The following is a 12,289-nucleotide window of genomic DNA, read 5'->3' on the forward strand; positions in this document are numbered from 1 at the left end:
TTTTGTGACCAGTGGATCTGGCTCTCGTGACCCCCATCCCTGCTGCTGAAAGCCCCCCATGCAGTGAAGGTTCCAGAGTTCTGTGGTGTAGATTCAGGCTGGAAAAGCTATGATTTCACAAAACATAGTATATATGCAATTGCAGCTCCCTTGAGTCACAGATCCAGGAGTTAATTCCTGGTAAAAAATAATTTAGAAAAATCTCCAGCAAAAAAGATAATTCCCCATGTCTTTTCATCTTAGATAACGGGGAAATGAGAGAGTATTACAGAAGTGTGCCCATGGACTCTTTTGTCAGGCTTCTCCATTTCTTCCCCTGCTGTTCCTCATTACCTGAAATAAACTCTCCCGCACCCGTCCCAGCCAAAGCTTATTAAGAAGCCGCCAGCCGGCCAAGCGTAGGAAAATAGATGCCTTTGCAATGGAACACGTCATTTACTCTTCAGCCTAATTGCCCATGTGGACAGAGGAGCATGAAAGGTTGCGGCGGGGAACTGCCAAGCTGAAAGATACGCGGTTGTGTGGAAAAGCCCAAGCTGACCGCAAAATTTTTCATGAGTCAGGCAGTACCTTTCTAGACCACATCAAATCCTCATCCTCTTTCACTTCCTTTTATCTACATGGAAGGAACCTCTGTCATCCTTTCTTTAGAGAGTCATAGGCTGGAGGACTGGATCAAGGGAGCAAAATGGTACTTCAGTGTTCAGGGACAGTATACCTAAGTGACAGGCGCTGGAAGGACGGTGGTAATTCTGGGAGACCTTCGGTCCCCACCTGGAGGTGGGAACCCTAAGCTTAACCTTGTGACAAAGTATAGGGTCAATCATGATTGACCTCTGAGCATTTTTCATACGCATCTCCTTTGCTACTTAGTAATGAAGCCCTCAAAATCCAACAGTATATATATTATAAAGGTAAAAAGGTAAAAAAAGGAGAAGAGTTGGTTTTTATACACTGGTTTTCTCTGTCTTTAAGGAGTCTCAAACTGGCTTACAATCACCTTCCCGTCCTCTCTCCACAACAGACACCTTGTGAAGTAGGTGGGGCTGAGAGAGTTTGGAGAGAGCTGTGACTAGCCCAAGGTCACCCAGTTGGCTCCATGTGGAGGAGTGGGGAAACCAATCCAGTTCACCAGATTAGCCTCCACCACTCATGTGGAGGAGTGGGGAATCAAACGTGGTTCTCCAGATTAGAGTCCATCACACGTAACCACCACACCACGCTGACTCTGCCATCACATCGCTGCTGAGCTCCCTCCTCTCCCCAAGCGTTCCACACTCCCCAGGTTCCACCCTCAAATCTCCAGGAATTTCCCAACATCAAGTTGGCAACTTATGAAAGGCAGGTTCCCATTACCTGCCAGAGACCCTTTCCAAGGGACCATCTACCCTTCCAGGGCCCTAGAGGTCTCCCTGGTTGCTTAGGGTTGCAGTCAAGATGTGCTTTAGTCTTCATTTCGGCTTGGAACCCAGAGGCCCTGATGCAAAGACGTTTCTCAGATAACCCTGTATTTATTTTGATTCCATTGGGCTTGGCCTGTTGTGCTGCCCTCAAAAAGGAGTTTGTCAGCAGAGTTCGCAGTCAAGTCCTGGAGGCTGCAACTGACGAACGGGGCCTGCCGGTTGGCTTCTGGGTTCCAAATCGCTTCCCCCCTTGGACTCTTTGCTATGCGAGCCCTCCCTTCGCAGGCAGCAAAATCATCGGGGGTGTCTGTGCAGCCCTCCAAGAGAACAGGAGGATAAAGGCAAACGCACCAAAAAGGGGGAAAGATGTTGACGGGACGGCATCTGAAAATGATTTGCAGCCTTCGAACCGCCCTGGCCGCAGGAGCCCGAATGTAGTGATTTGGCTGGTGCAGGACCCTTCTGATAGTCTCCCTGGAAGTGATAAAGAGCCCAAAATAGACTCAAAACCAGTAGAGGGAACGGAACCACTGACTAAGCACAGTTAGCCCAGGCCCGAAACCAGGCCTTGCACAAGTTGCCAGAGAGCACGGCCCTGCTGCGCTTGACCTTTGTAAGGTCACCTTGCTGAAGATTGCGCTATAGCAATTATTTGCAAGTGGGTTTTCCTGTGTGGACAAGACTAATCATCCACATTGGCTCCCAATCTGTTTCTGGGTGCAACTTAGGGTTGCCAACCTCCAGGTAATAGCTGGAGATCTCCTGCTATTACAACTGATCTCCAGCCGATAGAGATCAGTTCACCTGGAGAAAACGGCCGCTTTGGCCATTGGACTCTATGGCATTGAAGTCCCTTCCCTCCCCAAACCCCACCCTCCTCAGGCTCTACCCCAAAAACCTCCCGCCAGTAGTGAAGAGGGACCTGGCAACCTTATTGCATGCTCTGTGTTTCAACGGCCAAGCCTTGGTTCTTTATTGGAAGATGTCTGTATTGGCTCTGAGGTGCATTTGTCAAGGATCCCCTGCTATACCTCCTTGAGATGAAGCCTTTGTCACATGAACCAGCAGCAGCTGCTTGAGATGGGATCTTTGGCAACAACAGAGACAACTTCAGTTTAAGGAAGATTCAGCCATCCCTGCTAGACCCAGAGTTAGCAAGGCTCCTGTTCCTGGTGTGTCAACATTGCTTGTGTGTGTGTGTGTGTGTGTGTGTGTGTGTGTGTGATGTGCCTTCAAGTCACCTCCAACTTATGGCAACACTATGAATCAATGTCTTCCAAAATGTCCTTTTGTAAACAGCCTTGATCAGGTCTTGCCAATGGAGGGCCGTGGCTTCCTTTATGGAGTCAATGAACACATGAAGCTGCCTTATACTGAATCAGACCCTTGGTCCATCAAAGTCAGTATTGTCTACTCAGACTGGCAGCGGCTCTCCAGGGTCTCAGGCAAGGGTCTTTCACATCACCTACTTGCCTAGTCCCTTTAACTGGAGATCCATTTCACAGAATCATACAATCATAGACTTGGAGGGGCCCAGACAGGCCATCTAGTCCAACCCCCTGCTCAATGCAAGAGCAACCTAGAGCATCCCTGACAAGCGCTTGTCCAGCCTCTGCTTAAAGACTGCCAGTGAGGGGGAACTCACCACCTCCCTAGGCAGCCGATTCCACTGTTGAACAACTCTTACTGTCAAATATTTACCCACTAATATCCAGCTGGTACCTTTCTGCCCACAATTTAAACCTCTTATTGCGAGTCCTATCCTCTGCAAATACATTAATCTCATGTTGGGTTCTCCTCCTTTCCTGCTGCCTTCCACTTTTCCTAGCATTATGGAGCAGTTACTCATTGAACTGATCGATCCTTTAACAGTTCCACAAGTTTGCAAATAGTTTGTCAAAAGGAAGCAGAAGTCCCGTGTGGCCTCTTCGAGGCTAACATTTATTCCACAATGAGCTTTCATGAGTCAGAGGAGCTCATGATGGAATGAAGGCTGTTAGTCCGTAAGGCAACGCTGGACTTCTGTTTCATTTTGCTAGTAAACAAAAGTACCCCCCTGGAAGTGTCCCCACTGGAATGATCGCATTCCAGTGCCTAGACATAGAGAGTGAGATACCCCCAAAGAATAAACTTGTGAACTCCCTGGCCAGTTTAACCACAAATGGCTGACGTTGCTGTCACTGCGCAACAGCAAACATGTTCTTCTCAGTTTGTCGTCCTCCTTTCCTGTTGGCTCTCCCACCGCTTAGGATGGCCCGTCTGGCATCAACCAGAGCCGGGGACTTTTCCATCGTGGCTCCGGCTCTGTGGAAAGGGCTCGTGGACTAGGTGACGGGGAAATCCCTCGTTGACGATCTTCAGGGGGGCGCTGCAATGCCTGCAAATGACCTGTTTGCCAGGTCTTTTGAGGGGGTTTGAACAGCAGGCATCTTTTTTGGGGGGGGAGGGGGAAGTGTTCTGGGGGTTGCTATTCTGGGTCTTTGGTTTTAGGCTGAAAATGTTTCATATTGTAAGCTGTGTTGAACCAAGAGGAAAGGAGAGATATAAAAGTTTGCATGAATAAAATAAATAAATTTCTCACGTCAAAGAGCAGGACTTGAGGCAGGGAAGGAGTGGCTTGCTCCTGCCACACAGTAGCTGAGGTGGGACTTGAACCCAGCACTCGGCAGTTGCCAACTTTAACTATCTTTGGGTACAATGCCAAGTCTCCCCACCCTTCCCCAATCTTGGCTACAATTTGCCCGTAAGGGTTAGGCTAGAGAGGGTAAGGTGTGTATTTCTGTTTGTAATCAACTCGTTGTGTCTTCTGCCTCCGATTCTATTTATCAGATCCATGCACTGCATCTGTTCCTATGGGAATAGGAGGCTAACTGGACTGGATCTTTTTTTTTTTTGCGATGTGACAGAGGCCAGAAATTGCAGCAGCAAGCTGTAATCTGTCTCCACTGCTGGCAGTCGGCTATTTAGAAACAAGACAATGATTTGTAAAGTGTGGTTTCCCAAACCATCCCAAATTTTGCAAATTGTTTTCCGTGAATTCGAAATCGCTTTGGAGAGGAAACCTTGACTCCGGAGGTCGGTTCTTTTGGGAGCTTCCACTGCTCAGAGATCCAGAGTGACTTGCTCAGAGTACAGTTTTATTTCATTTCAGGATTTCTGTTGCCACGAAACTGTAACAGAGGGCAGAAGATCAGATTGCGAAGGCTGAACACAAACACACACCCAGCACTCTCCAAAATGCCCCCATTAAAGGCTCACAGAATGCACCAGGGTGTCATGTGGGCAGGGATGCCAGCAGCCTCCAGGTGGGATCTGCGGATCCCCTGGCATTGCAGCTCATCTCCCAACTTGCAGAGATTAGTTCCTCTGGAGAAAATGGATGCTTTGGAGGGTTGAATCTATGGCATTACCCCCCGCTGAGATCCCTGTCCTCCCCAGGCTTCACCCTAACATTTTCAGGTGGATCTGGCAACCCTCCCTCCCCATCCTGCATTGTGCAGGGGGTTGGACTAGATGACCCTGGTGGTCCCTTCCAACTCTATGATTCTATCCTCTGCCAGTGGCCAGGGAAGACTTGGCAACCCTACATGTGGCGATTTTGAACCCGGGTACTGATTTGACACTGTAACCACTACACCAGGGGTGTCAAACATGCGCCCCCTTGGCCTGATCCAGCTCCCGGAGGGCTTTTCTCCAGCCCCTGGAGGACTTTTCTCCAGCCCACGGAGCTGAGATTAATGATATTATTTTTTTAATTTATTTTTTACTTAAAATATTATTTTTTTAATTTATTTTTTACTTAAAATATTTTTTACCTAATACAAACATACTTTACAAAATAACAATAAGACTTAAATAAAAGAAAATAGTGCAAGAATACTGTTGTAAACTTGTTTGTGTTTTAAGCAAAAAACAATATCATTAATTGACTTTGCCTGTGTCTTTTGTAAAGTTTGTATCTCCAGTATCTGGCATTACATATGGTGTTTATTTATTTATGTGCACATGGCCCGACCAAGTGACATTTATGTTATATCCGGCCCTCCTAACAAACGAGTTTGACACCCCTGGACTAGATGACCCTGGTGGTCCCTTCCAATTCTATGATTCTATGATTTATAGTCTGGAGATCAGTTGTAATTTTGAGAGATCTCCAAGCTGCACCTGGAAGTTGGCAGCCCTACACCTAAACCAACCTATAGCTATTTTACATAGGTTTTTTTTGGGGGGGGGATATGGTTTCCAACCTCCAGGGGGTGGCTGGAGATCTTCCAGAATTACAACGGGTTTCCAGGCATCAGAGATCAGCTCCCCTGGATAAAACGGCTGCTTTGGAGGGTGGACTCAATCGCACAAAATCCCCAATGAGTTCCTGCCTTTCCCCAGATGTGGGAACTATCCTCCTTAGAGGCCTGACTGATCTTTGCCTTGGAGCCCCACCCCTGTTCCCTTCTAGAAGCCCGCCCCCTCTTTTAGGAGAAGGAGATGAAGTGACTTCCAGCTACCAAACCTTCTGGGGGAGCTCTCCGTGTGGCGGCACCTGCTTTCTCCACCTTGCCTCCAAGAAGCAGAAACAGGGTGCTGACGGCACACGGGGCTTGAACTCACGCCAGCGGACCTAAATGGAAAGCAGAGTTTTGCCTGCAGGCCTTGAACACGAGGCACCCGAGAACGTCAGAGGCTTTTAACCACCGGATTGCTCCTGATAAGAAGGCGAGAGTCGAGAGCTCGCTGGTGGAAGCTGTGCCTTCAGGCAGAGGAAGAAACAGCTGTACTTAATCGAATGGCTCCATGCAGATTCAACTGGAAGCACATTCATCTTGCAATGAAGACGTCGCAGCCCTCCTAAATATCTTCCTTTTTGAAAGGCAGGCCCCTGGGCAGCATCCATCAGTTTAATAGGTGTGGAAAGAACCAAGCATCAGGGTGATTTGCAAAAATCAAATTAAAAAAGTACCGACTGTAGCTCATTATTGTAGCAAAAGTCTCCCAAAAACTTTTGTGAGGTGCAAAAGCCAATAAATGGGCATTGTGTTGATTACTGAACCTGTTTTAATTAAAACACCTGCTTTTGTGAGTCATGTGACGATGACCAGAAGGGATGAGGTCCCCTTGCTGCTGGGATGAAGCCTGAAGAACACCAGGGCTTCTTTCATACCTGTTGGCGCATTTCAAGTTGGTTCAGGTTTGTCACTGCAGAAATGGAGCCTGTTCTCACAGCCTGTTCTCTCTATCATAATACTAGAAGACAAGATCATCTGCTGAAGCTGGAGGGTGAGAGATACAAAACAGACAAAATGAAGTATTTCGTCACACAACGCATAGTCAAATTGAGGAACTCCTTGCCCCAGGATATGGTGATGGCTGCCAACTTGGAAGGCTTTAAGAAGGGAGTGGACATGTTCATGGAGGAGAGAGCTATTCATGGCTACTAGTCAAAATGAATACTACTCATGGTGCATACCTCTTCTCTCCAGGATCAGTGGAGCATGCCTGTTATATTAGGTGCTGTGGAACACCGGCAGGACAATGCTGCTGCAGTCGTCTTGTTTGTGGGCTTCCTAGATCACCTGGTTGGCCATTGTGTGAACAGACTGCTGGACTTAATGGACCTTGGTCTGATCCAGCAGGGCCTTTCTGATGTTCTTATGAGAGTACTGTTAGGATTCCAGATGGCAATCTTGTATCTGAAGAAGTGACTCACGAAAATTCATATTGGAACAATTGTTTCGGAGGGTAGCCATGTTGGTCTGTAGTAGAAGAACTAGAGTTGAGTCTAGTAGCACCTTAGAGACCTACAAGATTTTGGGCGGGGGTGGTGGTGGTATAAGCTTTTGAGAGCCAAAGCTCCCTTCACCAGATAGAATTGTTGTTAGTCTTTAAGGTGTCCCTGGACTTCTGTTTTGTTTTGCAATTCTCATACAGCCATAAAGCTGGCCAGAATCCTCCCTCCTCCAGATCAAAATGGAGAGCCGTGGAGGGGACCGTAACACCATCCAGGCTACCCCATGCACAAAGGTATGAACGTTTGCCAACCTCTGCCCCAATTGGTGACTTGCTTCTCATGGGATTGTTGAAGAACCAGTAGAATGCCAGATCCCTTTGCACAAATGACCTGCACACATATTTGGTAGAAGCAGGAAAGAGCTCAATGAGGAAACTCTGAGTGAGGAAGGGGTTGTGGCTCAGTGATAGAGCATCTGTGTGGCACACAGAAGGTCCCAGGTTCAATCCCAGGCATCTCCAGGTAGTGTGTGTGTGTGTGAGTGTTAAGTGCCGTCAAGTCGCTTCCGACTCCTGGCAACCCTATGAATGAAAGTCCTCCAAAATGTCCTATCTTTGGCAGCCTTGCTCAGGTCTTGCAAATTGAGGGCTGTGGCTTCCTTTATTGAGTCCATCCATCTCTTGTTGGGTCTTCCTTTTTCCTGCTGCCCTCACCTTTTCCTAGCATGACTGTCTTTTCCAGTGACTCTTGTCGTCTCATGACGTGACCAAAATACGATAGCCTCAGTTTAGTCATTTTAGCTTCTAGGGTCAGTTCAGGCTTGATTTGATCTATAACCCACTGATTTGTTTTTTTGGCCGTCCACGGTATCCGTAACACTCTCCTCCAAAACCAGATTTCAAAGGAGTCTACTTTCTTCCTGTCAGCTTTCTTCATTGTCCAGCTTTCACACCCATACATAGTAACAGGGAATACGATGGCATGGATTAACCTAATCCAGGTAGTAGGTGATGTGAAAGACCCCTGCCTGAGACCCTGGAGAGCCGCTGCCGGTCTGAGTAGACAGTGCTGACTGGATGGACTGATGGTCTGATTCAGTATGAGGTAGCTTCATCTGTGCCTGACAAAAGTTACAACAGAACTGGCCATGAGCATCCAGGCATAAAGATGCTGGGCACGACGACCCCTTACCTTCGACGCTGCTATGCTCTGCCCCAGGTGGTGTAGCAGAATTTGCTGTTGATACCCTGCAGAAAGACAAGGGTGTTTTATGCATGGCCGCTTTAACCTCCTTTATTCCCCTTTTCAGCCAGGATCTGAGTAAACCAGGTTGGGGGAAACTGTATGCATTGGCTGGAATGATCAAGGACGAAACTGTGTGCTAGTGGAGGCATGAATACAGAAAAGCAGTCTCCCAAGTTCAAATCAAGACCCACCCCTTTAAATGCTGCTCTGTAATTGGCTTACCTCACGAGAGAATATTTCCTTCCCCCCAGACTCAACTGCCGCATAAAAAAGCTTTTTAAGAACAAAAAACAAAAAAACAGAGCAATCTGAAAGAAAGGGGGGGGGATCCAAGCCTCGTTTTTAAAAAGCCTTTCTTTTGCTCAGAAAGAGCTCCAAGGTAGCAGGAAGCACTTTAATCCCCGCCTCTTTACACATGGCTTTGTGATTGGCTGTGAGAGAAACCAATCTTCTGTGCTTTCCCTGTTTGGCTATCTGCATGCTGCCTTGAAGAGGGGTTTGGAAAAGGGTGGGGCGAAGCTCTACCTGAGAACAGAGTATGCACGCTCTGGGACTCCGGAATGAGCGAGGATGAACGGTTTAATTTGGGCCAGAAGAGGAATGGGAAGAGCCGGGTTCGTTTTGCATTGAAACAGCGTTGAACTTCCAAGGAATGAGGTAACGTGCATACTGGAAAATTTGATCCTGGCTGAAACAGGGAATAAAGGAGGGTAAAGCGACCATGCATTAAGGGCATCTCCCATATGTCTGACTCTGAGAACAGCGGGGATTGCTCAGGAGGTGCTGGCAGAATCTTCTGGGCTCCAGAGGCACAAGGACGGGAACCAATGGCCCGAATCAGAAGTGCCAACTTGGCATTGGGGCGATGATTCAGGGGGGATGATTCATTTGCATTTCTGTCTCTGGTGTGCCACGTTGCCCTGGGGAGAGGAAAGAAAGTCCAGGATGTTGCCCCACCAAGCAGTCTAGCTTCCTGGAAAAGAGATTAGGAAGTTGCAAAGAATCTTCTCCTCCAAGATGGAAGAATCAGACTCCTTGTCCAAGACCTCTGGAGACAGAGATAATTGCATGGAAGAACTGACTCCAGCTGCTTTCTGTAAGAAGGTTTACACTGTTCTAGGGTGAGCACGCCACTCGCACAGTATGGTTTCCAGTTTCCTGCATCCCTCTCTCTGCCATTAATGGGCCATCTGTAATGAGCTCTTTTATTTTAAGATATGCTTTTCAGCTCAGCCGGTGACTGTTGCATCAAGACGGCATCCGCGTCCCCAGAGCTCCAAAATGCTTCTGATTTTTCTAGGTCTGATCTGGAAGTTCTGGCAGAGCCGGCTCCTCCTGGCAAGGGGGAAGGGACATGTGTCGCAGGTGCTTGGAACACCAAGGAAAGGCCCACCCAGCACTACACCATTTCTTACTGTGGCCAACTGGAAGCTCAGAAGCAGGGAATAACAGAAGCAGCCTCTCACCCATCTCTGCCCTACGCCCATTTTCCTGGTTTGTCTTGTCTCTTTAGACTGTAAACCGGAGGGCACAGCTGGTCTCTATTGGTGTATGCCACCTTTGGGAGATGGATACATTTCTTTATAGTCTACCTTTCTTACCAGAACATAAGGTGGATTACACAGAATAAATCAACAAAATCAACAGAATGGGAAATCCAGCAGACAATGCAAGAGGATTTGACTTGCAGAAAGCTGGAGACCAACCAGGGGTGAAGCCCAGCATCAGTATTAAGCACGTTAAACAGAAGCAAAAATCACATAGTTGGCATCTATCTACAGCAACAGATAGCACGAATGAAACGCAGGAGTCTGGAGACCAAGTCCTATGAGGAAAGGTTAAAGGATCTGGGTATGTTTAGCCTGAAGAGGAGAAGACTGAGAGGGGACATGATAACCATCTTCAAGTACTTGAAGGGCTGTCATATAGAGGAGGGTGCCGAGTTGTTTTCTGTTGCTCAAGAAGGTCGGACCAGAACCAACGGGCTGAAATTAAACCAAAAGAGTTTCCGTCTAGACATTAGGAAGAATTTTCTAACAGTTAGAGCGGTATCTCAGTGGAACAGGCTTCCTCGGGAGGTGGTAAGCTCTCCTTCCCTGGAGGTTTTTAAGAAGAGGTTAGATGGCCACCTGTCAGCAATGCTGATTCTGTGACCTTAGGCAGATGATGAGAGGGAGGGCATCTTGGCCATCTTCTGGTCACTAGGGGTGTGCGGGGGAGGTAGTTGTGAATTTCCTGCATTGTGCAGGGGGTTGGACTTAATGACCCTGGTGGTCCCTTCCAACTCTATGATTCTATGAGATTCTATGAGATACAGGGGTGTAGCCTTCAGTCACTCCCTCATCTCCAGCTAGTACCTGGAGGTTGGCAACCCTAGCCTTTCAAGATCAGCACACACCATTCACAGCAGTTTGGGGCATTACTTATAGATCTTACATGCATTATACCAAAAAGCTCTCTGAACTTCTAACTCCAGCTTAAAGAAAGGGACCCCTGGCCTCTGGGAAAGAAGCCTGATAACGCTGCTTCCCTGCCACATACCCATCCTTCTTACCTCCAAGGCCATTATTTCCAGCCTCACTCCCAGAATTCATATCTATTTGACACCCTTTTTTGCTTTGAAACCACCTATGGTTGCAAAGCCTTTGATGTGACTCCCCCACATTTGAAACAAATACCTGCCTAGGGTTGCTAACACTGGGTTGGGAAATTCCTGGAGATTTTGGGGGTGGAGCCTGGGCAGAGCAGGATTTAGGGAGGGGAAGGACCTCAGTGGGGTATAATGTCATAAAGACCACCCTCCAGTTTTCTCATCCAGAGACCAACTGTAATTCCAGGAGATCTCCAGGCCTCACCTGGAGGTTGACAATCCTAGCAGATAGCAAGTGCTGGGGAAAGACCTTTATCTCTCTCTGCCTGCTGCACTGATGCCAGCTAGCCAGACAATATTAAGGAAGATAGATCAAACGTCTGACTCAACAGAAGGCATCTTCGTCTCCCTCTGATCAGTTTACAAAAGATGGCCATCTTTGCATATTTTTATGCCAATCAAATTCTGTTGTATTTGCTGTGCTCTGAACACTTTTTGCTGAAAAATGTTACAGCTAGATTCAAGTCCAGTAGTACCTTAGAGACCAACAAGGTTTTGGGAGTATGAGCTTTCGAGAGTCAAAGCTTCCTTCATCAGATACAAATTAGAATTGAGATCTCTGAGCCATTATATACCAGTCAGAAAGTGGAAGGGGCATTGCAAAGAAGAGACTCAGGATGCAGAGGTACAAAGTGCATAGTAATGAGCTTGACTAGAGTAGAAGGTGTAATGCCTGAAATCATTATATACTATGGGAAATGTATTGGAAATGTATGCTTTTATGCTCCAGTTCACATACTTGCACTTATAAAGATGCTAAGCCCAAAATATAAGACTTAGCATCTGGCACAATACCATGTGAAGGGCACATATATGTAATAGACATGCAGCCCCAGGTATAAGGGGTAAAGTATTGATCCTTGAAACAGATGCCCTAATGTATAATCATTTAAGTTAGCATAAGTCTGGCAGACACCATTATGAGCTGCCAGAACAAAAGACTGCATCACGTGCCTGGCACAGCCGTGCACCTGTAGAGAAAAGCAATGTCTTAGGAATGTGGTCACAAGACCTGGTGCTTGCTTAGAGACAGCTTCGACCAATCTCTAAACACGATGTTAATTAGAGTAAGGTAGACAACCCGTGTCTAGTGAGTCAACATAATTGGAACATCCCTAACCAGAAGTTATAATTGGGGTGGCAATCCTTTGTTTAAGTGTGTGAGCTGTCCTGCAGATTTGGGAAGCTCCCACCCGGTATGTATTATGGAGCTTAATAAACAAACTGTTTTGAATTATCAACCTCTTCCTGTTTTATGGTCATTGG

At 47.2% G+C, this 12,289-nt stretch overlaps 1 protein-coding gene across 1 annotated transcript in view; it reads right to left on the minus strand.

Moving 5' to 3' along the window:
- Positions 1-9,843, minus strand: part of OSTN (osteocrin) — a 28,493-nt gene extending 18,650 nt beyond the window's left edge. The window contains exons 1-2 of the mRNA XM_056849882.1: positions 9,840-9,843; positions 8,320-8,375 (exon numbers count right to left, since the gene is read on the minus strand). Coding sequence (XP_056705860.1) covers positions 8,320-8,375; positions 9,840-9,843 — 60 coding nt within the window. The remainder of the gene's footprint in view (positions 1-8,319; positions 8,376-9,839) is intronic.
- Between the last annotated feature and the right edge of the window lie 2,446 nt (positions 9,844-12,289).

This window comes from Euleptes europaea, chromosome 5, assembly GCF_029931775.1.
Source record: "Euleptes europaea isolate rEulEur1 chromosome 5, rEulEur1.hap1, whole genome shotgun sequence".
Taxonomy (NCBI): domain Eukaryota; kingdom Metazoa; phylum Chordata; class Lepidosauria; order Squamata; family Sphaerodactylidae; genus Euleptes; species Euleptes europaea.